Source organism: Aythya marila, assembly GCF_965140915.1.
Source record: "Aythya marila genome assembly, chromosome: 18".
NCBI classification, from domain to species: domain Eukaryota; kingdom Metazoa; phylum Chordata; class Aves; order Anseriformes; family Anatidae; genus Aythya; species Aythya marila.
The window spans coordinates 3,808,697-3,835,110 of record NC_139059.1 but is presented as its reverse complement, the minus strand read 5'-3'; the positions used below and the strand labels follow the sequence as shown (position 1 = coordinate 3,835,110).

Sequence of the window (26,414 nt, the reverse complement as noted above, 5' to 3'; positions counted from 1 at the left end):
TTTTTACTCGTTTTAGGCACTGCTGCTGTATTTGTATCATAGCTCAGCACACTGCAGGAGAGGACAGGTCCTTTTCTAACTGCACCTAACTGCACCCCAGGGAGCTAGATTTTTGCTAAATGTCTAACCCACCTCACTGATTACCTCAAATAGCTGGGAGCATTCCTTTTTCTAACTATGCCAGGCAAATTCATACTTCCAAAGCTAATTTGTAACTAATTTTAGAGTGCCTGCTAAGATGCACAAGTCAGGGATGGTGTCAGAAGCTCAGCAGCTGGAGGTGCCTCGTAAAGCTGTAATCCGGAAGATTGAGCCTTTTGTCTCCCAAGCCCTTCCATGATGGCTTATGCTACTTGAAAGAAAGGAGCCCAAATGCCTCGTGGCCGAGCTGATCTCATTTTATCTACAGGTTGTAAACAATTTGAAACATTGGCTCTGCAGTAGAAAACAGATTATCAAAATTGGTAGTGTAATGACATCAGTAGATTGTCTGCCCTGCAAAAGATGAGTAGGTAAACTCTGTCAGCACGGATCTCCACCGGTGCTTTACGTCCTTCACGGAGACCACCAGCATTTTGCCTCCACTTGGTCCTTTCCCAGGTTGCACATCCATTTCAGCCTGGAGGTCTGTGTTTGCACGCAGCACTGAAAGAGATGCAACCCCTGGATCTCGAGCATCTCCAAACCTTTCCCTGAAGTCCACACAAAGTGGCTGTAAATCAGAGGAACGCCGCTGTGGGAGCACGCAGCAGTGCCCCGACGCACGTCCGTTCTGCCACTCACAGGTCAGATTCCCGCCTGGTATCTGCTGCGCTGATAAAGTAAACAGCTTTATAACCCTGATAAAGTAAACAGTTTTACAACCCGAGGGAAACGTGAAGTAGCACAACGCAACCACCCCGAGGGCTGATGCCCCGCGCTTGGCGGTGCCTGCCGCAGCCTCACAGAGGTACGGGACGCCAGCTGCCTCGAGGAGCTCTGGCTGAGCAGACCTTCACCTTTGCTGGTCTTTCGGCGCTGGCCTTGTGGCTGTCCTCGTGCTGCGGGACGGACATCGCTGGCTGGGTCTGACTCGCCTGCATCTCTCCCAGCTGATGGGGAATAAGGGTGAAGGTCTGAGGTTTGGCTGTTCCCTGCAGGTGAGAACCATGTCCCAGGCACTTCTGTCGCTGCCACCAAGGGAAGGAGGAGCACGGCGAGGCTGAGGCCTCACACCGCTGTGTTGCGCTGGGTTTGGTAGCTGAGCGGGGCCGGGAAAGGGTCTGGTGCACCACGGCTGTCCGAGGTCTCTGAGATGATTGCTGGTCCTGAGAAAGCTGGAGGGTGCCGCAGAGCGTGCTCGTAAGGAGGTGGCATCTGTCGGGGAGAGAGGAAGAGTGTCAGAGCTGGTCAGAAACAACCAGAAAATCTCCCCACCTCTGCTCAGGTCCGAGAGACAACCACCGCCTGCCCGAAACCAAACTCCTGCTCTCCCGAGCAGAGCAGGCTGAGCACCTGGGAGATGGGACCTTAGCACGCCTCTGCCACACCGGCACAGAAATCCAGTGGTGAGGACACAGCGTGTTCCACCCGCTCCCCTGATACACTGTACAAGGTTCCTGTTCTTCCTTGTCCCAAGGACTCGTCACCACTTGTTGCAAAGCCAGAAAAAAATTGACTCCTGTTAACGCAGGACTCAGCTCCTCGGCTCCAGGCTGCCTGGGCCTTACCCCCCTGTGCCTTCAGTGCTCGTTTCAGGGCAATATCGTTAGTTACAATCCCAAGCACCGCATGCCAAGTGCTGACTATTCCAAATTCCATGATGCAGCATTAAAGCCAGGTAAATCTGAACCTTTTGTGCTCTACAGGTTTCAAATATTTCTGTCCTGCGTTAGTCAATGAGGTCTTTTTGTTTGGGAGTCTCTTGGGATGCTGCCACAGGACCTACTTGGCAGATGCACTTGCTCTTCTCTGTTCTGTTGAGGGAGTGCAAATCTTACATGTGGTAACAGGCAAAGCCTTTGGCTCGTGGATAAGCCATAAACACTTCAAGATAACAGCGAGGGGCCTGTCAGAGGTGCCCCGTAGGGAGAAGGGAGCAAGAAGCCGTGGAAGCCTTACGGATCCAAAAATAACATTCCCAGCTCGGACTTGTACGGGTCTGCTCTTTCATCAGCAGTTCTGCCCTTACTCCCAGCACAAGCATTTCTGCAAATGCACCGAGGGAGATGAATCATTAACTGGCACAGATGCACACAAAAGGAGCCTCCTGGTACACCGCGTGCCTCTCCCTGAGATAAAGGCTATCGGAGAAAGGCAAGTGCAGAGAACAGAGTCCACAGCTACTGCAAACTGCTGGAACAAGAGACAGAGGGGAGCGGGGACTGCCCCTGGGGCTCTGCCAGCCGAGAACACCCTCGGGCTCACCTCCTGGGAAGGCTCTGCCCACAGCCCGAACCTCTTGGCGATCATCTGGTGGATTTCCCGCTGGCGGTCTTTCTTCCGCACGCTCTCGTAGCTCGGCAAGCGGGGCTGCTCCCAGGAAGGCAGCTGGTAGCTGCTGGGGGGCCCGACGCAGAAGGGCTCGTCTCCCTGGGAACGCCAAGCCCAGAGAGAGATGTCAGCACCGCGGCGGCTCTCCGCTGGAAATTCACAGCCCGGTGCCACCTCAGGGTGCTTCACGTTCAAAGCTGTGGCTGCCGTTCCTCACCCTCTGGTAGAGGAAACCCACGCGCCCTCCCAGGGGGTAATTACACCACAGCCACGCAGCGCAGATGTGCTCTGCAGGATCCCCGGCTCCAAGAGATCGTGACCAAACACCTCAGGGCAACGTGGAAGCCCCGTGGCATCCCCAGCCCTCCTCTGCGGGACCTCACATACAGGCAGCACTTCCCAGAGCTGCTCCTGCTGCCTCACACCTCCTCGATACACCCCAAGAGCTCCCCAGAGCCCCGTAACCACAGTCCCCTTCCAAGTTCCTCAGGACCTTTGCTACCCTTTTCCCCCAGCTCCCCGTAGGGACAGGGCAGCCTCCTCACCTGCATGCCAGGATTCTCAGCAGCACTCTCCAGCCGCGATGCTCCGCGTTGGGGCCCCACCAGCCGCTGGCTGCTGCTGAAGTACGGAGGGGGGCAGTCCTGGAACGAGGGGTTGGGAAGGGAAAGATGAGAGCGAGCCAAAATCCCTGCAGAGCTCAGCACTCTCCCTTTGGCTTCTGGGGGTGCCCAGCCTCAGCAGGCAGCGCCTGAGCACGCGGGCACCACGATGCGGCGCAGCTGGAGGGACAGCAGCACGGCCCCAGAAGCAGGTTTCGTTCAGACTCAGCAGAACGAGCTTGCTTGGGGGGCCAACAACAAAGACCATAACCACCCGACCGCCCCGCCAGCGCAGATAAGCATCACACGCTCAGGGTTACAGAATTTGTAACGCTGATCTGTCGAGGGAGTCAGCTTGGAGTAACGCAGCAAGCAGATCTGAAGAGCAAAAGACGCCCTGTTCCTGAACAGCCTTGCTCCACCTAAACTCAATTCCCTGCAAACGTGCTGAGGGAGCAAGCAGAGGTTCTTTCTATGGAGAGGAAAAATCCTGCGGATGCTCCTCGTTCTCAGACAGGGCGGCTCACAGCAGGGAGGAGAGGGGAAAGGAACAGACGCAGCAAAGCAGGCAGGGGACGCCGAAAAGGCAGCCCGCTCCCACTGTGGTTTCTGCTGGGGCCGTTAGATTTCCCTTCCACTCAACAACCTCTGCGTCCCCTCTTCTCGAGGGGATCCTCCTCCCAAGCTGCTGTCCCTGCAGCTTTTGGAGGCCAAGCTTTCCCCGCGGCAGCCGCCACCACAAAGGCCGCGCTGGCTGCACACGCCACTCTTTCCATCGGCAGCTTCCCTGCTTGAAAGGCAGCCCCAGGAAATTACAGATGCGAGTCAAAGGGCTTTGTGTCTCGCCGCTCCGCGCCCGGGAGCCGCGCGCAAGAAGCCAGTTGCTGGGATGCAAGCGTTGGAGAGCGGCATTGTCTGCCTCTGCACCGAGCCTTCCAGCCCCCTTCCCTGCTGGGCCCCTGCCCTGGAAAGCAGCAGCCCGGAGGAGCCCAGCCCCGCACACGAGGGTGCCGGGGGAGGAGGACAGCCCCCTGCGAGCAGCTCGGGGAGCTGGAGGCGTTGCTGCGGGCTGCACGGCCGGGCACGTGTGGGTGGGTGCAGCGGTCAGGCTTCGAGGACCCCAGCAGGTGGAACGAGAGCCGGGGTCTGGGGTGGGTGTGGGACCCGCAGGTACTCACGCACTGGCCGGGGGTCTGGAAGAAGCGGCAGGAGCAGAGGAACTGGCAGCACATGGGGTCCCGGTGGTACAGGAGCAGCAGCAGGATGAGGACGGCCACGATGAACACGGATGTGGACACCGCTGCCGGAGGTGGGACAAGGAGGGCGCGGGGGTGAGCCGAGCCGGGCAGGGCCTGCCAGCAGCTGCCCTCCTTCCCCCCCGTGTTTCTAGGCACTAAATCAGCTTGGAAACAAACCGCAGACACCGGCTTTGCCTGCCACCCGACCCCAAGATGCTGAAAGCCCCGCTTGTCCCCTCACACCTCTCACTGTGGGGTCAGGGGCACGGCACGGGGCTCAGCCCCAGCTCTGCACCCACAGCTCGGGGAGGAGGCACTGGCCCGGCTCCAGCAGCTGCAGGTCCCCAGCTGGGGCTGCACAGCAGCGGGTCAGGCCCCCCGCCCTGTTTCCAGCCCCATTACCCCACTCCCAACACCGTTCCCAGCCCCATTCCCCTACTCCCAGCCCCATTCCCCTGCTCCCAGTCCATTCCTCTGTCCCAGGCTCCATCCCCAGCCCGTTCCCAGACCATTACCCCATTCCCAACCCCATTTCCCTGTCCCCAGCCCTGTTCCCCCATTCCCAGCCCCATTACCCTACTCCCAGCCTGTTCCTCTCTCCCAACCTCCGTCCCTAGCCCCGTTACCTCACTCCCAGCCCCATTACCCCACTCCCATCCCGGTTCCCCCATTCCCAGCCCCATTACCCCACTCCCGGCCCCTTCCCAGCCCCATTACCCCATTCCCAGCCCGGTTCCCAGCCCCATTCCCCCCCTCCCCTTCTCCCCCCTGCTCACTGGCGGCGATGACGATGGCCAGCACGTTGCCGTCCATGGCGGCCCCGCCGCCCCCGGGGTGCGCCATCCCTCAGCTCAGCCCGGCCGGCCCGGCCCGGGCGCCCCGCGGCGGGGCCCGGCTCTGCCCCAGGCCCCGCACCGGCCCCGGGCCCGCCCCCCGCCCGCCGCCATTGGCCGCTCCCCGCCCTCCTCCGCCTCCTATTGGCCGCTGGAGGCACCAGGGGGCGGGGCCGGCGGTTGCCATGGAGACGAGGCCCGCAGGGCTGGGCCCGCCGGGGAGGGTGGGGGGGGGGGGCAGCCCCAGCTGATTAATTAGTTAATGAGTTAATTACCGCTCGGAGCCAACAGGGGGCTGAGCGGCCCCAGGAGTGTCTGAAGCATCACCCCTCCAGTTCTCATCCCCTTCCAGCACCCCAGTAGCCCAGCACAGCACGCCACAGTACAGGAGATCGTTATATTTGGGGCGAGGGGCACAGCGCAGCCATCCCCACAGGGTTGGTGGCCCTACAGAGTGCTGACAGCCCCACACAGCACTGACAGCCCCACAGAGTGCTGACAGCCAGCCCCACACAGCACTGGTGGCCCCAAGCCAAGCATCACCTCCCCTCGCTGCCCCCAGTCCCGTCCCCCTGCAGCTCCCCTCGCACAGCACCCCTGTCCTCAGTCCTCAAGGGCAAGGAGGCGGTGAGGTGACCCTGCAGGCAGCCTGAGTGCAGCCCCACAGGAAGGTGGCACCAAAGTCTCTGGAGATGCTGTGGCTGATGTACAAGCAGAGGATGGAGTGGACGAGCTCCAGCGCCCCGCTCCGCAGTGGTTCCCCTGCCCCAGCCCAGCTGCAGGGGCAGTGTCTTGGTCCCAGGTCATACACAAACTCCGTTGCAGTCCAACAAGCCCGCCGAGCATCTTCCCAGGGTAGAAAACCAACCACAGCCTTCCCTCCATGCAGCACTGGCCTTTGGGAGAGGAACGCCGCAGGCAGGCCCCAAGCTGGGAGGTGGATGGGAAGCAGGGGGCTCTGCAGCTCCCTTTCCCCCGAGGAGGCAGCTTCTGGTCCCTCGGGGAAGCAAGCAGACGGCAGAGAGCAGATGGAGCCAGCCGGACCTCGTCTCGCTTCTTTGCTTTATAGCCAGGGAAGCACAGCAGATCCTGAGAGCTTCTGCTGACCAGGGAGAAAGGAGAAGGCTGGGCCATGGCACAGGACAGCTGCCGTCTCATCCACACCAGGACATCAGCCACGTGCATCGCGTTTTGGCAGGGGACGTGAGCAGCCCGGTGCCCAGAGCCTGAGCTGAAGCAGAGACAGAGGCTGCAGCATCCCCAGCAGCTTACTGGGCTTAAACTGCTCGCCCAGCCAGGGCCACCACGCAGCAAACACCATCAAACATTTGGCACAGTCAGGCTGCTGCCTTGGAGGGCAGGCAGCGCCCCGCAGCCCTGGGGCAGCAGGATGTGGTTCCCCATCAGCCCCCAGCAGGAAATGGGGAAACAGCAAAACAATAATAATAATAATGGTAACAATAATTAAAAAAAATGTAAACAACCCAGCACCCTGTCCTGTACCACCAGGACACCCAAGAGAACAAGGTATGTTACAGTCTCAGGGGAGATGGAGACACAAGGACCACCCGGCCAATGCGGGGTCTCGTCTCTATTGCACTTTGCATCGTATATATTTCTCTCTATATATTTATAAAAATACAAACTAAAGGGCTGGGGTCGAGGGGATGAGATGCAAGCCCTGGGCCAGCAGCAGCTCCATGCACATGGCAGGTTTCGACCCATTCTGCTTCCGACTCTCCCTGCGTGCCCTGTCCCTGGAGCCCCCAGGCAGCCCTCCCGGGGGCAGCCCGCAGCACAGGGCCTGGTCCTGCACAGATCCACCTGGGGCCGGGCAGCGAGGACAGGGTGCTGAGTTGGTCTGGAGCCCACCCCCCTGCCAGCCTCCCTTCCCAGCCCGTCTCATCCCTTCCCGAGGCACCAAAGAAACGAGCACACAGCTCCTCCAGCCGCCAGCACCACCCGCACCCTGCGGTGACGGGCACCCTGGCACCCTCTTGCCTGGCCAGCAAGTGCCCGTTCTTGGGGGAGGGTGGGCAAGGCACCTCACACCTCCCTCTCCGCCTAAAAACCCCACAGGAGGATTTCCCTGGCCCGCCGCTTCCCATACTCTTTTCCTCGAGTAACTACGGTGTGAATGGCACGGGGTGACACAGTCCGGAGACGCCCCACGCCGGTGACGGAGGATGCTCCTCGCTCCCAACGCCGCCGCCCCCCCCGGCTGCTCCTGCTACCTCAGCCTCCCGTCAGGTTTGACGGGCCCCAGTTCTGATTTGGGGTCCGGGGACAGCGAGCTCCAGGAGGTTTTGCTGCAGGTCTCCAGGGAGGAGCAGGACGAGGAGCTGCCCACGCAGACGTCTGCCACGGCCCAGAAGGTGCTGATGGCGCTGTCTGCCCACTCGTCCAGCGCCCGGCCCGTCAGCTGCGCCTTCCCCGCCGCCGCCGCCTCTGCCTCCTCGGAGCGTGGCAGGTTGAGGATCCCCCCCAGACCCTGGAAGCTCTGCTCCATGTACTCGTTGCGGGGGGGCCCGCCGTGCAGCCAGTTGCTGTCGTCTGGATGGGACGGGGAGAAAGAGATCAGCAGTGTGGTAATGTCCCAGCAGCTGGCTCTTCCCTACCGCCCCCAGCACCCCAACCCCTTGCAGCCCCGTGCCCCCCATGCCAAGGAACGGGGATGCAGCTGGGGTGGACCCGGCTTGCCTGCAAACGGGACAAAGCCGCCTAGCGGCCTGGTTTGAGAGCTCACAGGGACATGGGGACACCACCAGGGGGGTGGCGCCTGCCTTGCAAGCCGGAGAGGCCAGAACCGGGGGAAAAAAATAAATAAAAATCACAGAATCAGAGTGGTTGAGGCTGGAAGGGACCTCTGGAGGTCACCTGGTCCAACCTCCCTGCGCAAGAGCCAGGCATGGTTTTTCCTTAAGATCTACAGCCTTAAACATTGGCATGGAACACACAAAACAATGCTTTTCACCATTTTTTCCCCACGGAAAGACCCCAGCCCCAATCTCCAGAGCACCCTCACCTTTCCTGAGCGGCTGCTTGCGGTTGAAGGTCTGGGGCACCACCAAGAACTGGTTCTCCCCCAGGGGCTCCCAGAACTGCAGGAGGCGGATGGTCCAGACGCCGGGGCGCAGGGGGCGGTTGAGGGGGGGCTTGTACTGGGTGAACTCCGTCTCTGCGTCCACCGTGATGTCGTAGGAGGTGGCGATGACGTACGTGGGGTCGATCCACACCACCGTGGCTGTCAGGTTGGGGCCCCGCGCCCACTTCTGCATGGCCACCGGCTCGTCGAAAGGCCCCATCAAGCCTCCAAAATTGCGGAAGAGCCTTTCCTTCGGGTCCCACTCCGTGCCCACCTGCAGGGACGAGGCACGAGGCGGTGGGACACCAGGCAGGCTGACACGACCAGCTCAGGTTTTGTGCTTCACCACCTTAAAGTGGGAAGGGCACAAGCTTTGGAGCCCAAAGCAACGCACACCCAGCCTGCGCTGCTCCCCTGCCTGCCTGCACCACGTCAGGGCCAAGCCAGCTGCAAGTGATGCCTCCTGCAGCCAGAGATGCCAGCACCAGCAGCCTCACCTCCCCCCAAAAGATCCCTTCAGGCCTTTCCCGAAGGATTAGCTCCAAACTCAAGCAGAATTCCTTGACAAAAATCCACTCTCAGCCCGGACATTAGCACTCTCTGCCCCCCTCAGCACGCAGGCTGGGGAGAAAAGGAAGGGCAGCACAGCATGGAAAAACTGGGGAGAAAAACAGGTGCTGTGAAGGATGCTTCTCCCACTTACCTCAAGGTTTTGTAGCCGGTTTGCCTGCCCTCCGTGACCCGCCAGCTTCAGAGCTCCTTGGGGCATCATCCACACCTCCAAGGCCTCTGTCTGCCCCGTGGCCGTGTTCTGCACCTCCTGCATCACCAGGTACCCCTGGAAGCGGTCGTCGTAGAAATACAAGTGCACGCTGGACGGGAAACCACGGGGCTCAAACCTGGAGAAAAAGAACCGGAGAGGTGACATGTGTGAGCATCAAGGTCCTCCCGGCAGCAGCAGCCACCACTCGGAGCCCGGGCCGGGCTGCAGCACGTGCCCCACCTGCACAGCTTCTCCTTCGGGGCCAGCACGGAGGCGGCTTTGCGGAGCCCCAGCCGGGAGAAGGCAGTGTAGAAGGTGAGGGTGACATCGCTGAGGCCGCTGAGGCCGTCGACGCGGTCATAGACGTTCTCCCAGTAGGCCTTCAGGGCCGGCGTGTTGGGGGGATAGCTGCCGTAGAGGTGGGTGTCCAGGATCTCCAGCACCTCCTGATTCACCGTCGACTCGAACTTGCGGGCGAAGAAGGTGGGTCTGGAGAGTTGCTGGAAGAGCAGAGGCAATGTCAGCGGCGGTGGTGGCACCCGCTCTGCCCTCCTGCCTCAGCAGGGCAGCCGGGAGAAAACATGCTGGGAGCCATCCTGCCCCCTCTGACGGGGCAGGGTAAGGAGCAGCAAAGCACAAACAGCCTCTGCGTGGGATCCTCTGAGGCAGAACCAGTGGGAGCAAACGGTACGGTTAGTGGTTACGTGGATGGGTTCTCATCTCTCCCACTGCCTCCCCTTTAACTTCACTTCCAAGGGCTGCACCTCCCCCAGACCTCCCTTGTTCAGCCCACATCTCAGCTCGCTGAGAGCACGGCAGGCGGTTCATCACAGGATACTTCGTCCTGCCAAAGAGGACAGCACTCTAAAGTGTTTTTACTGAGCAGGCATTTGCCCCAAATATTAAATCTGCAGGGAAAGAGGAGGAAAAGGAGAAAGCCTGGGAAAAGGAGCAGCACTGCAAGCAGAAGCCTGGCTGCTTCTGAAGCATTTACAGACACATCTGCACGAAGCCCCACTCCACATGGAGAGCCAGTCCTGCTCCCGGCCCTTCCCAGGCTGGGGTGAGGCTCGTGCAGACGTGGGGAGCAGTGGGACAGCACCCAGGGGTGCGCCCACAGGGCAGCTGAGAGAGAAGGATTGGGGACAGAGACAGGGAAGAGGGGAGAGAGCAGGAGGAAGAAGGAGGATCTTTTTCACCTGTAGCCGGAGGAAGTCCTGGGGTTTGAAGTCATTTGGGGAGCACCCGCACCAGTCGACTATGTGTTTATATTGGCACTTACAGCCCAGCTTACGGTTCCAGTTGGTCACCCGCAGGTTGTTATCCACCAGCGTCTCGCAGGCGTGGCTGTTCTCCAGGACCGTGTGGAAGAAGGACTGCATGAGGCAGAGAAGGGACAGGAGACCCATGGAGGTGGGAGGTTAAATGGAGCCCCCGAACCCCGCGCTCAGAGGAACACAACAGGCCCAGAGAGCTCCTGGACACAGAAACCTGTCCTGATTCTGGCACAGGGCAACCCGTAAGAGATGAGGTTATACACACGCATCAGTCTTTATCTAGCTTTGTCTGCTCCCCTCCCACTCTTTCACACCCAGACCTGGGCAAAGGAGGCACAAAGCTGCCAGAGCAGAGCCAGCGATGCCCTTCACAGCTGCCTAGGGCAGGGATGTTAAGGACAAGGAGAAGAAAATCCTACCAAAATCCTACCAAAGCCAGCATCGCTTTGTTCGCCTCCTTCTTGGGGAGAAGGAATAAGGCTGAATCAAGAACACGGGAGCCCTTGCAGCAATGCTGGCCCCAAACCTGGCTGCCCGTGTCCTGCAGGCACCCACCTCGGCTGGCAGCAGCGTGTAGGTGTAGAACTGCCGCAGCTGGGACACCAGCTGGTCGTCTGCATACACCACGTACTCCACGAAGCTGCGCGTCAGCGAGAACCAGTCAGAGCCCCCATCCACCACGATGCCCTCGGGGATGTGGCGCTCGCCCAGCCGCCACATGTGGGAGTCACACTCGTGGAACAGGCGGTCCAGGCCCTGCTTCTTGATAAACCTGGGCAGGGAGACGAGGGTGAGGGGCTAGGGACACAGGGTGGCACAGCTGGCCACACAGCAGCCCTGCGCCAGCTCTGGTAGCCACAGCCAGAGCAGCCCCCCAGCCTCCTGTTTCTGTTTTTCGCCCCAAATCCCCCCTTTTCTGTTCCTCCAGCTCAGCTCTGCCCCTAGCTGGTTACCTGGCGTTGTCTCGGCCATGAGACTTCAGGAAGTTCTTATCTCGGTATTTGGACAGGAACATCACCAGCTCCTCGTTGGTCCTGCGATGCAAATTAGGAAGCGTGAACGGCCGCTGGGATAAAGCAACCCAGTAAACATTGATGCTGCAAGAGCCACCAGACACAGGGAGCCTCCGGCTGCTTGGCAGGCGCTGACTCAGACCCTTATCCCTTCGTGGGAAGGCACAGACCTGGTCCCTCTGCTGTCTGGCACCTGCTGAGGGTGCGCAGCCCCAAAGCGCACCCAGATACACACACATTCGTATTGCATTCCCCTGCAACACCCCGACAAGAGGAAAATACAGCCTGTGAGGTATGGGCCGAGCTCCTGGGCAGAGACGGACCCAGCCTTGCCCTGGGGCACCAGCACGTGGCTGCCATCTCCAACCTCACCCTCCCACACTCCCTGCTCCTCCCAGCAGCGTTAATCCCAGCGCCTGCTGGGGAGCCACGCAGCCCCAACCCTCCCGCCGTCCTCCCCCGACCCAGCGAGGCGCCCACCTCGTGGGGTAATCGGTGGCGCTCAGGTTAATGAAGAAGTCCCAGGGCCACTCGGAGAGCTCCAGCAGGTCCTTCATGCTGCGCAGGTACATCTTCAGCAGGCTGGCACCTCCCCAGATGGTCACCATGCGCCAGGGCGTCACGCGGATGTTGGGGTAGTGCCGGGCCAGCTCCACCGCCTCGCGATGGAGGTAGTTGGAGCGCTGTGGAGGAACAAAGCTCACGGTCAGCAGGTGCTTGTACTGCCAGGGACCCCCCCCTTCCTCGTCCTGTCTGTGCCTTGCTGCCCTGAGCAGCATCTGAACTGGATCCTGCAGCCCTGAGGTACCCCAGCTCACGGCATGGCTAAACTTCAGGGTGCTGCTGTCAGGGGATGCTCATGAGCCTCAGTGAAGGGCAGCCAGACCCCATACAGTGCAGGAAGGGCTCAGCCACCCCTCTGTGCTGCTGTGTCCCTTCTTGCTGTGCTCCCAACCAGCCAGACAGCCCAGCCTGCCTCTGAAGTCCCCCTAAGCAGCAGAGGCAGCTCCATGCAGCAGTAATCCTATGACCTACTGCTGCCTGCCCAGGGCACAGCAGCCAGCTCCTTTCATTTGCTGCTGAGAAAAAAAAGGTGGACAGCCAGGACGGAGCTGATTGCCTGACCCAGATCATCTTTTCCTTCCAGCAGGCAAATCCACAACTCTCCCTGGGATGTCGTGAAAGGAAGCAGCACTGGGGGAAGGTGAGCAGAGACCTCCTGATCCCTGAAGCCCCAAGGGCTGAGCTCCCCCTGCTCTGGGCAGGGTGAACACATCACAGAATCATAAAACATCCTGAGCTGGGAGGGATCTATGAGGATCTTTGAATCCTCCATTCAAATGTAACTGTGTGTCTGAGAGCGTTGTCCTAACGCCTCTTGAACTTGACTGGGGTCCTACCTACCCTTTTCTGGGGATGCAGAGAGCTAAGGGAGAGTCACAGCTCCACAGGCAGCGAGGACAAACCTCAAACCTCACCCAGCCACCTCCCCGGCACAGGAGATGCTGCACCTCTGTTTACCCCCCATCCGGACCTATTATGGGCTGCTTGGGTGACGGACCCGGACACTGCCAGCACACCCCCTCCCCTCCCGCCTTGCCCCCCGCCACGCACCTTGTCCACGTGGATGTAGAAGAAGTGCTGCTGGTGGTACACCGCCTTGATGAGCCGCTTCAGCTGGCGAATGGCCCTGCCGTGCACCACCAGCATGTAGGCGATGCGCACGGGTTTGCTGGGGGGCAGCTGCTGCAGCCGGCTCTCGTCCCACTGGATCACGGGGCTGACCTTCCCTGCGAGGGGACGAGAGGAGAGGGATCGCAGTCAGTCATTCACTGGCACGGGGCACACCGCTGCCCTGCCACAGCACGGAGATCCGAGCGGGGCAGGGGATCACAGGGAGCAGCACGCTGTAGGAAAAACCCCATAACGCCGCAGGGCACACATGGCAGGACGTGTTGGGGAGTGGGGGTGCCCCCTCTGGTCCCTCAGAACAGAAAATGCAGCCGAGCCCAGCTCTGAGCCCTGCAGCCGCTGCTGGCCGGGACGAGCAGCCCAGCTTAGGGAGGCTGGCACAGCTTTGATAGGATTACACAGGCAGCGGTAATCTGGGAATTGGTGACAGATTGAGGCAGCTTTTTGCCAGGTGGGACAGGCGGTCACACAAAGCAGCTGGCCCACGTGCCCCACAGGGACATTCCCCATGCCCGGAGGCACCCAGGACCCCTGATTAGGACTCACCCGAGAGCTGGCAGTGGCGAGGCACGGACAGGGGCATGAGGTTGCCGGCGCGGTGCAGACACACCACGTTGGCGATCTCCTGTTGGCACTGCTTGCTGCTGGCCCGGGCCAGCGCCGAGAGGGCGTCTTTCCCCGTGATCTCGCACTTGGGGGTGAAGCTGTTCTCGGTGGGCTGCGGAGCCCCCTCCACGCTGCCCGTGTCACCCTGCTGGAGGACGGCCAGCTGGGCGTCCCCGCGAGCCTCCGTCAGGTTCCTTTGGCTGGAGGCGTCCGGCGCGGCCGGCAGCCTCCTTCCTGCTTTGTGCCTCGCCGTCACGGCTCTCACCACCTTGGACACCGGCACCCCGGGGCTGTCCGGCCGTCCCCGCCACCTCCCGTGCTTCCTCCCGGCGCTGCCGCGGCGCCCGGCAGAGCTGTCCGAGTCCTTGGAGCCATCGCTGTTCTCGGGCAGCCTGGCTTTCTTCTGCCGCTCCTGTTCCGGGGGGATGCAGAGAGGACAAGGCGTTAACTCCAACCCCTCACAGTGAGCTCAGAGCGTCCTCGTTACCAGCTCCCCATGGCTGTGACCCCACGGAGCCCGGTAAGTGACACCGTTCTCTGCCAGGCAGCTGTCACCACGAGCAAGGCAGGGACAGGCACCCCTCGCTGCAGCCCTCTCCCCAGGGCAGAAGGTCAGCGCTGAGCCCAGAGGAGCAGCAAAGGAGGCCGTGACGTCCCTCCTCCATCACCCAAACCCCCAGTCTACGACCCCACAGCACCTCCCTGCGTGCTCCTTTGCCCCCCGATGGGCACAGCACCGAGACCTCTACCTGCCAGCAAGGGAGACCCCAGCCTGCAGACCCCGTGGTCACAGCACCCGGGACACAAAACCAGGACATAAATCTCCGTGAGGCTACACGGATGAGGTCAGTCGTGTCGGCACCAGCTCTCTGCCTTCCTGCCATCCTCCAGGGTCCCGCACGAGCAGGGACATCCCCAAAAAGAGGGGGTGAGCACAGGGCTCCTCCAGCTGCTGCTAGCTGCTTTACCAGGTGCCAAACGGACCAGCTCCTCGCCCAAGCTTAAAGTCCAACTTCTCCAAGCCCAAAAGTCCAACTTCGAAGGGGTCCCAGCAGGGCAGCATGCAGCCCCTGGGGCTAACGGTGCCGGAGCTGTGTCAGACGAGGTCCTGCCCGCGCTGCCTTCCCCACGCCCTGGCTCCCAGCACTAGGCTGGAGCGGGTGCTGCAATCGCCAGCAAATCCCTTCAAGGAACCCTCCCACGGAGCCAAGTTTGTGTGTAAAGGGAGCAGTTAATTACGCTTCGTTACCTCCGCCAGGCCGGCTGATTAGCAGAGATGAGCTAGCCTTGGGGAGAGCGGGGAGCTGAAAGCACCTGGCCAGGCCTGCAGGTGAAGGCAGAGCCAACCCAGGCTCCCTCAGCTACCTGTGCCAGGGCAAAGCAGCCTCCTGTAACCCTCAGGTACCCAAAAAGGGGCCACGCAGCCGCCTGAACCCCACGGGGCTGGGATCAGACGAGCCCTCTGCCACTGCCAGGACCTTCTGTGCAGTTACCAACCTGTTTTCTCCGTAGGAGCAGAGAGGCAGGAGGTGACCGAGGAGCAAAGAGCAAAGCTCTTCCCCAAACTCCCCCCATCCCTGCAGGGAGAGCCTCCTGCCCCGCCAGCACCCGCCGAGTGCCCGACCCCAGGCACGGCCCCTGCGCGATGCCCACGTGCGGCTGCAGCCCTGCAGTGCCCCAGAAGGAGCCCGGCTGCCGTCCCCAGCAGGAAAACCCTCCCAACCAGCGCCAGCCTTCCCAAAGCTGCTAGTTAACGAGCTCCGTGGCTTCTAATTACCGCCCCGTGCAGGCAGGGAGCAGCCCTGGCCACGTCGCACTGCTGCATTTATGGCTGGAGTGCAGGGCTTCTGGCAGGGCTCCCAGGAGGGCCCGCAGCTGCCTGTCCCTCCTCCCAAAACGCTTCCAGCTGCCTGCCAGAGGTCGCTTCCCCCATCCTGCATCCCCTCTGCCTCCTCCCGATGCCAAACGCAAATTGGAAGATAAAAGTATTGGTGGGGAGGGAGCGGGGACCCTTGTGGGGAGGGGAGTTATCACCGCCCGGTGTCCTGCAGGGTTCTGCCTGGGCCTGGCTGACGTGGGTGTCTGCCAAATACCTGCTGCCGTCAGGCCAAACAGACGCCAAAACTTCCCAAAGCCACCGGGGGAACCTGCCCTCAGCTGCCGTCAGTTCAGCAGCAGCAGCTCCTTAAACCTCGCCGCTGAAACGGACTCAATCACAGCCCCTCAAAGCAAGTTTTTCGGGGAAAAAAACAAACAAGAAGGCGTCTCAGGGGAGCTGCAAGCACCGACGTTTCAGAGGAAGCTTCTCCAGACGCTGCTGTGCATGGCTGACAGCAACACACAGCCCCAGAGAGGTGCGTGGAGGAAGACGGGAGGCGAAGGGGGAGATTGAGGAGGTGGCTGGGCCCACGGGGACGTTCTGCAGTCTGTGCCCAAGGAGCCAGCTCCAGCTGCTCGCATGCCACTCCGGAGCCATCCACGAGGAACTGATCCGACTTCTGCTGGTCTGAACACCACGAAACATCCGTGTGGTGAGTGCAGGGAGCCTCCAGGGCCTGGAACCGGCACCAAACCCGAGCACGGGTGCCTCCAGACGAGGAGCCGGGCAGGCGGATGCAGGGATGCCGTGCAGACTCCGAGGCCAAGGTCAGGAGCCACCCAGGACACGCGTCCTCCTCCGGCTGGGGGCTGTGTGGCACCCACAGCCCTAGCAGGGCACAGAGGGCTCGGCGCTGCTGGTGTGAGATGATTTGATAACCTGCTCCAGTGAAGGGCGAAGCCCAAAGCCAAACGAATCCTCACACAGCCTCTGGCCAGCTCGCAGCAGGGAGGCAGCGGGGACGGATCCTGCTGGGTGTGGAGGAAGGGAGCCGCTCGTCCCGGCAGCCAGCAGCAGCACAGGGATGTCCCCAGCCCGTCCTCCAGGAGATGTGGCTCACCCGAGGACTCCGAGGGGCTTCAGCCTCTTGCACAGCCCTGCCGAGGTCGGGACCCTGCTGCCAGACCCCTGGTGGCACCCAGAGCTGGCTGGGGACAGCCCTGCCTGCTCCCTCCAGGAAGGGGCAGTGCCCGTCAGAGGGAGGGAGCCGTTCACGCCCCAAATTGCTATTCGGGGATCCCAAATTTCCCCAAAGCCATCCGAGGCTGCAAGGTCGGGGTCTCCTGGGAGAGCTTGCCTGCGTTCATCCTCACCAGAAACGTCCCCGGGGAGCGGCGGCTCCTGCGGGTCTGGCCAAGACGAGGAACTGGAGAAGGGCAGGGACACGAGGAGCTTTGCTGGCTACAGACCCGAGGCTAACTGGACATTTCCCAGCTTTGTGCTGCTGGAACAGCTCAGGAAGCTTCTTGCCTGCTCCTTCCCCAGGCCCCAGAGCCGTGAGCCTGCTGGTGGCCAAATGTCCTGAGTCCAGAGCCACGGCCAAACGTGTTGGTGCCCAGTATTGGGGAGAGACGCGGGGAAACCAGGCGAGGATGCTCCAAGAGCCAAACCCCGGAGGATGCGTGGGGCAGGAGGAAGGGCAGGAGGCAGCCCAGAGCACAGCAGCACCCCGGGGTGCCTTCCCAAGGAGGGGGGGACGGTGCGGAGAGGGAAGGGAGGCTGGGACCGGCGAAGCGCCCTGGCCAAGGTCACAAAATAAAGGCGATGGGGCCATCAGGCCAACCTGGCTGCCCTCACCCTCACAGCACCTTCACAGCAAAGGCTGCTCCGGGGGAGATGGGAGGCAGCTGAGGGCACGAGGAGCCCACGAGGAGCAAACATCCCGAAACTGGTGGCCGACGTGGGGAGTTTGGTGGCCGACACGGCAAAACTGGTGGCCAGCACAGCGAAACTGGTGGCCAACACGGTGAAATCGGTGGCCCAGCAGCCAGGAGCTGTGTCGGGGGTGGAAGCAAGGCGCCCCCCAACCCCACAGCCCCCAGCTCCTGCTTCTGGTGACCCCAGCCGAGTGCCTCTGGCCCTGCCTCAGTTTCCCCATGCACTGGGGGGCGTTCGGCTGCAAAGACCCCTTCCAACTGCAGGGACCCCCGGCCCCTCTCCACAGCCGGGTGGGAGCCCCCAAACATCCCCCTGAGCCCCTGGGGACCTCATTAACCCCTCATTAACCCCCTCATTAACCCCCTCATTAACCTCCTCATTAACCCCCCCATTACCCTCCCCACTAACCTCCCAATTAACGACCCCACTCACCCCCCTCAAGCACCACGACCCCCCCCTTTCCCCATCCCCACACGCAAACACCTTTGGGGTCCCCCCCCCACACCCCAACTCCCCCCACCCCAAATCCCCCTAAATCGCCCCAAATCGCCCCAAATCCCCCCAAATCGCCCCAAATCCCTCCAAACCCCCTCGCAGCCCCCCCGGCCCCTCTCCAGCCGCCCCCCCCGCCGCGCACCTCGGCCGGGCCCTCCTCGTCGAGGCCGGCGGAGCTCCAGAGGACGAGGCCCTGCAGCAGGAGGATGCCGAGGGCCGTGGCCAGGGCCAGGCGGTAGCGCCGGGCCAGCTTCCGCGCCCGCCCGCTCGCCACCATCGTCACCGCGGGGCGGGAGGCGGCGCGCGCACGCGCGGGGAGGGGCGGGGAGGGGATGGGGGGGGAGAGGGGGGAGGGAGCGCGCATGGGCATGGGGGGGCGTGGGGGGGGCATGGGGGGTGCGTGTGTGTGTGCATGGGAGTGTAGTGTGTGTGTGTGCATGCATGGGGGTGTGTGCATGCATGCATGGGGGTGTGCGTGTGCATGCATGGGTGTGTGCATGGATATGTGCGTGGGTGTGTGCATGGGAGTGCAGTGTGTGTGTGCATGCATGGGGGGGTGCATGTGTGTGCATGCATGGGTGCATGGATGGGTGCATGGGGGGGTGCGTGTGTGTGTGCATGGGTGTGCAGTGTGTGTGTGTGCATGCATGGGGGTGTGTGTGCATGCATGCATGGGGGTGTGCATGGGTGTGTGCGTGTGTGTGCATGCATGGGTGTGTGCACATGCATGGATGTGTGCATGGGTATGTGTATGGATGTTTGCATGGATGTATGCGTGTGTGTGCATGGGTGTGTGCATATGTGTGTGCATGGATGCATGCATGGGTGTGTGCATGGGTGTGTGCATGTATGGGTGTGTGCTTGGGTGTGTGCATAGGTGTGTGCATGGGTGTCCATGCATGCATGGGGGTGTGTGTGAGTTTGTGTGCATGGGTATGGGTGTGTGTGTGCATGGGTGAGTGGGTGTGAGCGTGTGTGTGCATGCATGCATGTGTGTGTGCATGCGTGTGTGCCTGAATGGGTGTGTGCATGTGTGTGTGCATGCATGGGGGTGCGCGTGTGTGTGTGCACGCATGGGGGTGTGCATGGGTGTGTGCTTGGGTGTGTGCATGGATGTGTGCATGTGTGTGCATGCATGGGGTTGTGCGTGTGTGTGTGTGTGCATGCATGGGTGTCCATGGGTGCTTCCATATGAGTGCACCAGGGTGTGTGTGTATGCATGCCTGTGCCTGCCTGTGTGCTGGGGTGTGTGTGGGGGGGTGTGTGTGCATGGGGGTGTGCACACCCCCATCACAGCACCCAAAGTGTTGGTGAAGCTGCAGACCGAGGCCGGGCGTTCCCTGTGCGGTGGCAGGCAGCCACCCTCCCGTTTCCTCCCTGCCTCACCCGCTCCCAGCCCCGAGCACGTGTCCCCAACAGCCACCAGGTGTAGACAACACAAAAACACAACTAAAAATAATAATAATAATAATAAAGTGTGCAATTAAATAAAACCCAAACCCCAGCATGAAGCAGAGCCCAGAGGGGCGGTAGGAGGCAGAAGCTCCCCGAGGTGGGGTGCACAGCCCAGGGGTGAGCGGAGGGAAGGGGAAGCGGTGCCAGCAGCGATAGCAGCGCCCTGCGGTCCCGCACACGTTTCCTGGGCAGTGCTGCGGCCACAGGAAGGTTGGGTAAGGATGGGGGCTCTGGGGGCTGCTGATATGGCCTGCGGGGCTCGGGGACTTCCCCTTGAGCTGTTTGGTGCCAGGGTGAGCCCCCCTGGGATGCCTCCCCCTGCACGGGGCGCCGCCAGGTGCAGGAGGAGAGAAGGGGGCACCCTCCGGGGGCTCTGAGCCGTGCCAAGGGGAGCGAGGCTCATGCCAGACGTGTGAGCTGCAGGATCCTGAACAAGGAGGGTGTTGTCCGCGCTGTTGTCTCCCACCAGAGGTCATGTTTGGGTGGTGTTTGGAGGCTGGCTGCCTAAAACAAGCCAGGATCGCTCCCCCAGCCTGGCAAAGTCCCCCCCCTGCTTTGCACCTGGGTGAATTTTAGGGGATTTGGGGGACCCCGCACGGGCTGCAGCTCCCAAATTCAAGCCCTGGCACGGATGTGGGGATGGCCTGGGGGAAATCTGGGCAAAGCTGCCTGCGTGGGACCGTCGGGTGGATGCGCCCAGGCGCTGAGCAGGGACGCTCGCAGCCGTTTCCACCCCCTGGGATGCAGAAATCACGGCGGTGTCCCCGCCAGGCGTTATTTCTGTCCTCCTGGCAGCCGCCCTGCGACGCTGCTGGGGCTGGAGAAGATACAACTCTTGGTATTTTCAGCTCTTAGCATCACCCGAGGAGGCTTGCAGAGTCCCCAGCTGGGAAATACGAAAGCCTCAGTGGGCGGCTTCCTCGGCCCCGCAGCGCCGGCTCCCCCGCAGCCTGTGGTTATCCCTGCCTTGGCGCCGTGGGGAGGGAGCTAATTTAGGAAAGCCGCCTCGTTCTTTGGGTAAAGCACGAAGCTACCCCCAGATAGAGTGTTATGGGACCGAGTTACCCAAAAAATCCAACTGCTTCATCCTCCCGTTGGCAATGCAGGGCTGTTGGCACGACCCGGGGAGCAGCAGGGGATTTGTTTTCCCCTGCATGCTCCCAGCCCCATCAGGGCTGCTCCTGGACATTTCTGGGTGCTGACAGCTCCCGGCCGACCCCAGGAATAATTCTGGCTGCCCGAAGGGGAGCAACCACTGCGGCGGTGCCTCGCTTACTTCCCCCGGTTCTGGCAGAGCGGCGATGCTGCGCCAGGCTTCTTCAACAAAACGAGCACAAAAACACCCAGACAACACTTTATAAAAATTAACAGCATTGATAATTTTGCCCCAAATGAGTCCGCCAGCGCTCCTGGCTGATGCACAGCGAGGTGCCAAAGCCCAGCCTGCTTCCCAGCAGGTGGACAGCCCCGAGAGGGGCAGGAGCTCGGAGGGAGCTCAGCACCGGTGCTGGGCTGGGGAGGAGGAAGGCTGCGTGTTGGCGAGCCTGTGCTGCTGCAGCTCGTGCCCTGATGGAGCTGGGGTCCCCCCGCTGCTGGGGATGGCACCAGCAAGGTGCCAGCTCTGCTTCTGGGGGGACACTGTGCAAAATGTCCCTCTTACCGTGGTGCAAATTTGTAGCACAAACACAGCTGCAGCCCCTGGGCACCGCGCGGCAGCAAGGGCGCGGAGCCAAGCAGCCCACCTGCAGCTCCCAGCTCCTTTGCCTGGAAAATTTTGTCCATCTGGACAACCCAAACACTTGGGCTGCTTTCTGATCCCGGCACCACTCTGTACCAGGCATGAGGGCTCCAGATGCAGGGGGACGATTTCATCCCCGTGCCCCTTGCACAACCTTGTCCTCTCCGAGGCTGCTCCAAGGTAGCTCCAGAGCCTGTGGGAGCAGCAGCTGCCTTGGGGAGCCGTCTCCTGCCCAACTCAGCATCCGTCCTGGTGTCCCCATGTGGGTCCCATGCCCAAGGTCCCATGCAGGCCGGTGGTGCCGGGTCCTGAGCCCTCACTGCGCCGCACGCTGCCGGGCTGGAAGCATGTTGGCGTAGAGCTGCTCCTCCTGCAGGGATTTGCGCAACGCGGCATAAGTGGGCTCGTTATTCTTATCCAGATTCTGGGATAGAAAGCGAAAAAAAATATTAAAAAGGCAGCGTTTGCAGGTTTCCCCAAGCAAAAGACCCTCCACCTTCTGCAGGAACATCTTGCATCCTTTTGGAGCAAGTGCAGAGAGCACGAGGCCACCCACGTTATCCGCTGACATTTGTGTCCCCACCAGCCCTGTCCCTCTGCAACCAGCCCCAACCCAGCCTCCAGCTGAGCCCCCCACGCAGCGGTGACAGCCCCAGGCCGGGTGTCCCCTGCTGCTGCCTTGTTCCCCACCTGGCCGGGCCTCTTGACCTCCGTGTAGTCGGTGGCTGCGTTTGCCGAGGGGCGCAAAGCCTCCACGTTGCCGTAGGGCTGGCTCTCGTCTGCACTGTCTGGGTGCTCAAATTCTGCGTAGTGCAGCACATCTGCTCCCTGAAACACCACCAAGAGAGGTCTGGGGGTGCTCCCAAGCTCCCTCCAGCTCCCCAGCTGCAGGGGTGGACACCTCTCCCGCCCCACCTTTCTCCATCATCGGGGCTGGGACGGCGGCAGGAGCACCGAGGGAAAATTCACCCACCCGACCCCAACTCCCCTTCCCAGGGTATCTCTGTGGCAGTGGCACAGGATCGCTGCTCAGCTCTTGCTGCCGGCCAGCTGAGCCCTCAGCATCCCTCCCAGCTGCAGGGAGCAGCCGTGAGCCCGGCTGAAGCACACTAAGCCGGCAGCCTGAGGCTGGGCTCGGGGCGCAACCTTTCCCCCTTCCAGCAGAGCCCGGAGCAAGCAGTCCCGACAGGAGCAGGGTTTGCCTTACCACGTTCGGCGTGCCACGGATCCTGTCCATCTCGACAGCTGCTCCTGAGACGGCTGAAACACAGATGTGGTCGGACACAGGCAAAGCCAGAGGATCAGAAACATAAAACAAAAACAAAAACAAAAACAAACCAAACACACTGCTGCTGCCAAGCTCAGTGCGGAACAGGAAGGGGGCCTGCTGCCCGGTGAGCACCTGAGGCAGCTCGTCAAACAAAACCAGGCCCCAGCCACCAGCTGGTGATGGCCCCTGCTGGCCCTGCCCTCAAACTCTGTGCCAAATCTGCCGCAAACCTGGCTACAAAGCCAAGCACGCTCCAAGCTTGTGGTGCGAGCACGTTGCAGCCAGGGCGCGCGGTGCCGTGCCGGGCAGCACCCATCCCACCAGCTGCCTTTCCCCATCACCGTGGGGACCCGACCCATGGGACGATGCCGTCAGAGGAAGGAGAGGTCCCCCCACAACTTCCCTTGCTCACAAAGCAGAGAAGTCGCTCGGTGGAGGTCAGGAATTGGGTGAGTTAGCGAGGGAATGGGGAACTGAGAACCAAAAGAGATAAAACAACAGCACGCGGCACGAGGGCCTCGCTTACCCTGCTTCCTTTTCCTGGACAGTACGACCAAAACCCCGGCAGCAACGGCGAGCAAAACCAGAACCACTGCGATGCAGGGAGTGAGGATGACCAGAACTATGTCCAGGCTGCAAGAGAAAAGTTTCTGCCCTCGCACCTCTCGGCTGCACCCAGCAGCAGGGGCAGGCGCGTGGGGTCACAGCCAGAGGGTCACAGCCATGGGCAAGGGGCTCGCCTGGGGAGCAAGGCAAGCAGGCACGGTGGTCCTCAGCCTGCAAGCAGCAGAAGCAGGTGGGACACTGGGTTCTGCCTCATTCTGCTGCGTCCTGAGCATTTGGAGGAGCGCTGCCTCTTGGTTTGCTCTGGTTCAGCTCCACTCTTTGGTGGCGTTGTTGTAAGGGAACGAGGCACGCTGTGGTGTGTCACCGGGTTTAGAGGAAGCAGTTACCCCCGAGCACGGTGATGAAGCCTCAGCTTTCCCAATTCTTGCATCACCTCCAACAGCCAGCAGAGAGGGGAGGAGGCTCCGTGCTCTAGCCCCAGGCTCTGTCAGGCAGCCCCGTGGGACTGTGCGGCTACAAAGCAGAACAGGGCCCAGCTCAGCCCGTGCTTGGCTTCCCACGGGCAAACAGCCCCACAGAGCTGGGGAAGGAAATGGGGCCAGGGCTGCAAGCAAAAACCACTTCTTGTATGGCCAGGACCTGCGAATTGTTTAAGCTGCAGACGTGGCTGTGGGGGGCCGAGCAGCCCGCGGTGCTGTGACTGCTCCCTGTGCGCAGCGGGTAGGGTGGAGAGCTGGTTCCTAAAGGCAAGAGCAGGAATCCCTAAGGGCAGCCCGAATGGCCAGGAGTGAGATAGCCCCGCAGACAGCTCAGGGAGGGAGGTGGAGGCTGCTTGCAGTGCGGGCTGGCAGCTGGCACTCACCCATTGCCAGGGGTGGCAGAGGGGCTGGCTGTCCCCTGCGTCCCTTCCTGCTGGGGAGGTAGCTGCGTGGAGCCCGAGGTGGACTCGGGTGCAGTGGCCGAGGTGGAGGGCGATGCTGTCTGAGTGGGATCTGCAGCAAGAAGAGGAAAAAGGCTCAGCCAGGCTCCCTACCTCTGCAGGGGAAACACTGCGGGTGTCACAGTGGCTTGGAGAGAACCTCACCGTGCTGCCAGGGCACCCTGCGTCCCGTCCCCTCTGCTGCATCCAGAGCATTCAGCCCGAGGTGTGCAGCTCTAACCCAACCCCTGGGAAGATTGCAGTGGGATCCCAGCAGTCCCAGTCCCCCCAGCACGCACACACCCCCCCAAGCAGAGTTCAGGCTGCAGGAAGGGGCCCCAGGCACCCTGTGCGCCGCCAGCACCGACACGGCACGGAAATGGGCTGGGAGCCGGGGCTCCGCAGAGCTGGCAGTGAGGACAGCAGGGCGCAGGCAGAGAGAGGGCCACGGGGGGAGAAAGGGGCCACAGGACACGGGGAGGAGGGCGATGCACCGCAGCCATGGGGCGGCTGCCTCTGCGGGTCCACGAAGGGGCCGTGGGGACACCTGGAAGACACCGAGGTGCCCTGGGGACCTGTCCCAGCGCAGCCACGCAGTGCACGGGCACCCACCTCCTCCCACAGCCCCTGCTCCTGGCGCTTCTGCTTGGCCGGGGGGGGATACTGATGTCAGACCTTGGGGACCCGCAAGCACTGACCTCTGGTCACGATCACCTCCACACCGTCACTGTCATGGGGGAGAAATATGGACTTTTTCACCCCGCAGTAGTAGGTGCCCGCGTCCTCTGCCTCCAGGTCCTCTATGGTCACGGTGAACACCCGCTGGGTGCGATTGTCCCAGATGGAGAACCGGCCCTGCTGCACCCAGGGCGTCCTCTCCGAGGTGGCGATGATGTAGACGTCAGAACCACAGGTCCTAACCGTTCCCGGGCGGCACCAGAACTTTGAGTTGTCCTCGTAGCCGTGCCGGTACGAGCAGGACACCGAGAGGGAACCCCCCAGGTGCCCACGCACAGTGCCGGGTCCCCTCACTGCCTTGTCGCCTGCCGAGGGGCACGGAGCCGTGCAGGCGAGCAGCAGCAGCAGCAGCAGCCTCAGCACCCCCAGCCCCAGCCCCAGCAGCCTCGGCATGGCCGTGCCCGCCCTGACCTCTGTGCCTGGAGCCTCCCGGTGCGGCTGCAGAGCCCAGCCCGCCCCCGGGGCCGTACCTGGCGGCCGGGCGGAGCTCGGCGACCGCTGCTTCCCCATCTTAAATCCCCCTCCTAAATCCCCCCCACACCCTCCTTACCACCCTCCCACCCCGCTTCTTCCCCTCGAGGAGACCGCAGGGAAGGATGGATGGAGCCTCGACGCGGTGCCCGAGCGCTTTATTGCGGCGGCGGGGGGCTGAGCGCTGCGAGCCCCGGTGCTCAGTCTCTCCGCAGGCTCAGCCACAGCACGGTCATGCTCATGGCCACCAGGGCCAGCATGGGGGGCTGCAGGGGGGGTGCGTGTGCAGAGTGTGTGCATGGGTGTGCAGTGTGTGTGTGTGCATGCATGGGGGGTGTGCGTGCATGTATGGGGGTGTGCATGAGCGTGTGCATGCATGGGTGTGTGCATGAGCGTGTGCATGTGTTTGTACATGCATGGGTGTGCATGGGTGTGTGCATGCATGGGTGTGTGCATGGATGTGCATATGTGTGTGCATGCGTGCATGGGTGTGTGTGTGAGTTTGTGTGCATGGGTGGGTGTGGGTGTGGGTGTGTGTGCATGCATGGGGGTGGGTGGGTCTGTGCATGGGTGTGCATGCACAAGAGTGTGTGTATGCATGGGTGTGTGCGTGTGCGTGTGTGTGTGCATCGGGGTGCATGGGTGTGTGTGTGCATAAGGGTGTGTGTGTGTATGTGGGTGTGTGCATGGGTGGGTGTGTGCGTGTGTGTGTGTTTTGGTGTGCATGGGTGTGTATGGGTGTGTGTGTGCATATGGGTGTGCATGGGGGCGTGCGTGTGCATGGGGGCACTAGGGGTGTGTGTGCACATGTGCACTGGGGGGACATGTGTATGTGCACATGCATGCGTGCACACTGGGCCGTGCATGCATGTGTGCACTGTGTGTGCGTGTGCAGTGGGGTGTGTGCATGGGTGTGTGCACTGGGGCTGCAAGTGTGTGCGCATGTGCACACTGGGCTGTGCATGTGTGTGTGCAAGTGCATGTGTGTGTGCAAGTGCATGTGTGTGTTTAAGGGTATACACTGTAATACACAATAAATGTTTGTTCATTGTCTTTTGTGTTATAAAAACAAGGAGTTCTGTTTGAGGAACGGGAGTTGTGAAAACTCCCTGCTGAAGTAAGGAGCTGTATAATGCTTTGCTAGACACTATGAAAATTCTTTTGCTTAATGTAACAAAATCGAGAACCCCCTCCCCTTCTCTCCTTCTGCATCTCAGTTGCCTCTTTGGTTAAAAAACCACTGCTGCAAAGCTCATGTAACCATCTCCTGATAAGTTGTTAAACTAGTGTATCAACATCTTGCCTTCCTGTCTCACGCTGGGCCAACATGACCAAATAAAGAAAGAAGTTGAGCCACAACGCCGAGGAAGACTACGGCCTTCATCTTCACGACCACCAGAGGGACAGAGACGACCCCCTAGCA

General features: G+C 61.5%; 3 protein-coding genes across 3 annotated transcripts; all 3 read right to left on the bottom strand.

The window, feature by feature from the left end:
- Window positions 1-2,647: 2,647 nt before the first annotated feature.
- On the bottom strand, window positions 2,648-5,196 carry LOC309885053 (uncharacterized protein; the record flags this gene model as incomplete). Its single annotated transcript, XM_082774599.1, has 4 exons — window positions 5,089-5,196; window positions 4,253-4,374; window positions 3,018-3,116; window positions 2,648-2,692 (listed from the first exon to the last, which is right to left on the bottom strand). Exons 1-4 carry the CDS (start codon window positions 5,153-5,155, stop codon window positions 2,648-2,650), a joined length of 333 nt encoding a protein of 110 aa, XP_082630725.1. The 5' UTR covers window positions 5,156-5,196.
- A 232-nt stretch (window positions 5,197-5,428) lies between these two features.
- Window positions 5,429-18,110, bottom strand: XYLT2 (xylosyltransferase 2; the record flags this gene model as incomplete). The annotated part of the gene is made up of 11 exons (XM_082774854.1): window positions 5,429-7,698; window positions 8,171-8,504; window positions 8,934-9,129; window positions 9,234-9,493; window positions 10,193-10,369; window positions 10,826-11,042; window positions 11,224-11,304; window positions 11,764-11,966; window positions 12,898-13,073; window positions 13,522-13,993; window positions 17,976-18,110. The coding sequence occupies 11 exons, from the start codon at window positions 18,108-18,110 to the stop codon at window positions 7,376-7,378; spliced, it is 2,574 nt and encodes an 857-aa protein (XP_082630980.1). The 3' UTR covers window positions 5,429-7,375.
- Window positions 18,111-20,636: 2,526 nt separating this feature from the next.
- Window positions 20,637-25,207, bottom strand: LOC309885052 (uncharacterized protein). Its single transcript, XM_082774598.1, has 6 exons — window positions 24,481-25,207; window positions 23,726-23,855; window positions 22,823-22,929; window positions 22,234-22,286; window positions 21,717-21,854; window positions 20,637-21,450 (listed from the first exon to the last, which is right to left on the bottom strand). Exons 1-6 carry the CDS (start codon window positions 25,028-25,030, stop codon window positions 21,343-21,345), a joined length of 1,086 nt encoding a protein of 361 aa, XP_082630724.1. The 5' UTR covers window positions 25,031-25,207; the 3' UTR covers window positions 20,637-21,342.
- Between the last annotated feature and the right edge of the window lie 1,207 nt (window positions 25,208-26,414).

What these genes read in the sequence shown, in the direction of transcription:
- LOC309885052 (XM_082774598.1), bottom strand. Translation starts at nt 25,030, where the DNA reads ATGGGGAAGCAGCGGTCGCCGAGCTCCGCCCGGCCGCCAGGTACGGCC. An exon ending in TCCGTGGCACGCCGAACGTG is followed by an intron (nt 21,855 to 22,233) that starts GTAAGGCAAACC and finishes GTGGTGTTTCAG; the next exon opens with GGAGCAGATGTGCTGCACTA. An exon ending in AGGTCAAGAGGCCCGGCCAG is followed by an intron (nt 21,451 to 21,716) that starts GTGGGGAACAAG and finishes TTTCTATCCCAG; the next exon opens with AATCTGGATAAGAATAACGA.